The 3,958-nt window shown below is 53.1% G+C and overlaps 1 protein-coding gene across 6 annotated transcripts in view; it reads left to right on the forward strand.

Moving 5' to 3' along the window:
* LOC141747949 (uncharacterized) overlaps positions 1 to 3,958 on the forward strand; it is a 44,536-nt gene that overhangs the window by 29,112 nt on the left and 11,466 nt on the right. For 2 of the 6 annotated variants that reach the window (XM_074599086.1, XM_074599087.1), the window contains exons 3-4: positions 2,059 to 2,167; positions 2,875 to 3,286. In XM_074599086.1, the coding sequence (XP_074455187.1) occupies positions 2,059 to 2,167; positions 2,875 to 2,910 (145 nt within the window). In that variant the 3' untranslated portion in view covers positions 2,911 to 3,286. Of the gene's footprint in view, positions 1 to 1,732; positions 2,532 to 2,874; positions 3,287 to 3,958 lie in introns of those variants that run through there. The other 4 variants (XM_074599084.1, XM_074599081.1, XM_074599085.1 and 1 more) reach the window with 4 other exon arrangements.

The raw sequence follows: 3,958 nt of genomic DNA on the forward strand, positions 1-3,958 counted from the left end.
TGAGTTTCTTCTGGAACACGATCCAGAGCAGTGCATGGAAATTACCTGCAAAAAGATTTTCTATTAAGTCGTGTTAGGGTGAACTTCTTCTATCACAGCTCCGTCGACCGAGGTCCTGAGAGGGGCGGCTGCGCTTTGCTTCCCACCGCTCCCGACGCCGTCCCGCAGCTCCCGCCCGCGCTCGGCTGTCCCGCGCTGAGCCGCTCCGGGTTAACCTGTCCACTTATTTAATATATCCAGGATGAAATCCGCCGTGTGGGGACAGTGCACAATTTAAGCCCAATACAAGCCTGGCGTGATGCTCTGTATTTCTCATAATGGCTTTAGGAGAGGCTTTTGCTGGCCGTCGGGCAGCTGCCTGTTTCTGCACCCATCCGGCAGTCCCTGGGATGTGGGGCCATTGATGCGCTGCCCCTCGAGACCACCGGCTTTTTCCCAGGAAAGGGAGTACCAGTACAGGAGGCTCCATCACTGGGAATGTCTGCCCGCGCAGCCAGGAGGAATCCTGGCACTCTGAGGATGTTTCTGACTACAGCAGGCTGGGTCTAGATCAGACATTGGGAAGAAGTTCTTTGCAATGAGGGTGGCGAGACACTGGCCCAGGTTGCCCAGAGAGGTGGTGGAGGCCCCATCCCTGGAGACACTCAAGGCCGGGCTGGATGAGGCTCTGAGCAACCTGGTCTAGTTGAAGATGTCCCTGCTGACTGCAGGGGGGTTGGACTAGGTGGCCTTTGAAGGTCCCTTCCAACCCAACACATTCCATGACTCTATGGTTCTTCCCTCCAGCCCTGGGATGATGCCGGTTAGGAGCTATCGGGACCCCAGCTTGCCCTGGGCAGAGGTGGCCCATGGAGGAGATGGCAGCTGGTTTCCCATGGGGTAAGAGCTGCCTTTGCAAGGCATCAGGGCTCCTGCCTGCACCATCACTGCAGACCTCTGCTTCAACAGGGACTTTCTCATGTGTCTGCCAGCAAAAGCAGTCCCAGGGGCGAGGGGATGGTGGGGTGAGGGCAAAGACTTCACCAGCGGAGAAATGCCATCCCTGTGTTTGTAAGTCTCACCCTTCCCCCTTCCCCAAAAAAAAGAGAAAGCCGGATGAATCCTAGCCCTAACAGGACTGTGGGTTTATTATGGGCAGTGCTCAGTCCCCAACCTCTGCCCAGGTGCCGGCAGTGGTGACCAGCCTGGAGCCCAAGGTCCCAGCCAGGTCCCAGATCTCCATGGACAACTCTGCATCAAAGGCTCCTGGAGACCCTTGGCCACAATGGCTTGTGCAGGACATCCCTTCTTTCCTTGCTCTGCTTTTCCAACGGATGAGCGGTCCCAGGAGGATTTTAGGACTTGCCATAGGAACAGAGCGACTCCAGGTCTGCATGAGTGAATAAAAGGAATGGGAACGAACCGAGCATCTTTCCATGACGCATTTCCACCCACCACATGTTTCTCAAAGAGCAGCAGACTCACAGCGCCCCAGACTTTCCAAGTCTTGTCCTGACAGCCAAGTTTGTCTCTAAACCTGCCTGGTTTCTCTGGGTTTGAGTCCATCTACCGATCCCTTTTTTGATGCCAGAAATGCCTCCGCAAGCCAAATTTCCCTGGTAATTGTCCTTTGGATTAGTTTGGAAAATTGCATAAGCCCTGGGTTAGAGCTGGCTGCGTCTCTCGTCCGAGTGCCTAAGGCTTCATGGGGCAAAGACTAAAGAGCTGCGAAATGCAGAGATATAACAGATGTTGACATGTAGTGAAAATACTAGACGCAGGAGCCTAAGATAATAAATCTGAAAAATTAACACGTAGGAGAACGAAAAAAGGAGCAATATGTTTTGGTAATCATTCTGAACTGCTGAACCCTTCTCCTGCAGTTCAAAAATCTCTGGTATTAAGCAGATGTCATTCAACCAATGATTAACACATTACCGAATTTCTCCAGTCGTTTAATAAAAGTTTTACATAACATGCAGGTAATTGCTTCCAAATGTCAAGGTAACAATGTGGGCTTCTATGGATGGCATTGTTTCCAGCATCAGGTGAAAACCCCTCTTGTTGCCTTGATATCAGGCGAAGTCCCACTGCGAAGAGCCCGCGCCTGGCCAGCTGCTTTTCCCGTCACTCCTCTGGACGCCAGAGACAAAGGAACAGGCTGGGAAGAGTCAAAGCCTTCGATCTGGTAAGGTTTTCTTCCCTTCAAATGTCTGTACGAGCAGCAAACGGGCCCTGCGCTCCAAAACTGTGGCCCAGTTGTATGTCTTTTATGTGATTTTTTTTATTTTATTTTATTTTATTGCTTTTCTTGCTAGAAAATCTCATCGCTGCTGAGTGCAAGGAGGGGATGGAAAGAACAGGGTGAACGTAAAGCCCGGGCAGCAGTGATGGGGTGTTGCTCTTCACAGCAGCCCTTGCCATGAACCCAACCCATGCTCAAAATCTGAAATCATCCATCCTGAGATCAGGGGGAAAAAAGTCATCCCAACCGGTTTATTTGCTGGAGAGCTGTCCTAATGTCCAGCCGGAGGTACCGCTGGCTCCGGAGGGTGCGTTGCAGCAGTGCAGGATCTCGCTTGTTATTTCAGTGTCGGGGCAGGAGTGAAGTGTGAGAGTGATGGATGCCTGGGGACAGGGGAGCCCGACAGGCTGCAAACTCCGTGCAGGCTCGAAGGATTGCTGGCTAACGGCTTTCAGGGCTGCAAATGAGCTTCCCAAATTATTAGAGCTGGAGAACAGGATACTTTTAAAACAACCAATCTGTCATGAGACGTATCCTGTATCTGTCAGAGGCCAGCGTGACTCCGTTGGAGGAGTCCGTGACAAAAACCTAGGGAGGGCTGTAAAAAATGCATGTTGATGCTGTCGTTTTGACATGACATTTCTTTTTAGGAAGCCTTAAGTGATTTCTGCTGCCACCGCAGGTAGCACACGCCATCTCTGCTAACCAGCATCTCCCCTATGGCTCCCGCTGCTGCTGAGGAAGCAGGATTGTCCCGGGGTCTTGCGAACGGAGACGAGACGTTGTCGGTGCAGTGCTCTGCGGCAGACTTCAGAGAGCCCAGACCCTCAGGAACGTAGCCAGGTTACTTCATCTCCATGTACTCCAGTTCCTCAGCTGCAGAAGAGGGATTATAACAGCGGCCACCCTCCCGGACACCTGTGAGCACTGGTCTGTTGGTGGCCGAGGACGCACAGGGGGATGCACTGCAGCAGGGTGATCCTGTGTGGTATTAATACCTGATGCCACGGCCAACACCCAGGTCCCACGTCAAGACCTCAGATGCATTTTGGGTGCCTGAAGGTAAGTGCTTGGTGCCATTTAGGCACCCTGCAGGACCCCAGCTGGCCTCCAGCTGCTCTTCCAACAGGCTCAAGTGTCCTGCAGGCCCTGGCAGCCCCATGGTTTGCCCTGAGACCCCAGAGCATCTCACGTAGCACCAGATACCTCTGTTTAGGGCCCTGAATCCCACCCTTGCTTCCCTGGAGGGTAGGTTTCACCCGGTGGTGACCACTGCCCTTGGGTCATGTTGTGGCCACCGTTTGCTGCGAGACATGGGCTGACAGGGGCCACTGTTCATGGCACCAGAGCTGGGGTTGACTGCATAGACTTTCCTGCACCTGGGAAGTTTGGGCCTATTCCCAGCACCATTGCTCAGGTCAGCTGCTACAGACAGAATGATTTATGGACACATTATTAAAACCATATTTTCAGCCTCAGAGGATGAGGGAACGGGTGGGTGGTACTGGAGGCAACGTGCCCGCGGAGGACGGGGTTGCTCCTCAGACCACCTGGCTTCTCAATGGAGATGAGCAGCAACAGGGTTGGGTAACAGGCTGGCCCAAACCCCCAGAGAGGAGATGCCAGAGCAGGTCCAGCCTTGCTCAGGAGGAAGGGATTAGCTAAGAAACATCTCCCACCTCCTCCTGCACTTAACGTCATTCATCAACTGCTTCTGCTCTCCATCACTGTCAG

Source organism: Larus michahellis, chromosome 8 (assembly GCF_964199755.1).
Source record: "Larus michahellis chromosome 8, bLarMic1.1, whole genome shotgun sequence".
Lineage (NCBI taxonomy): Eukaryota > Metazoa > Chordata > Aves > Charadriiformes > Laridae > Larus > Larus michahellis.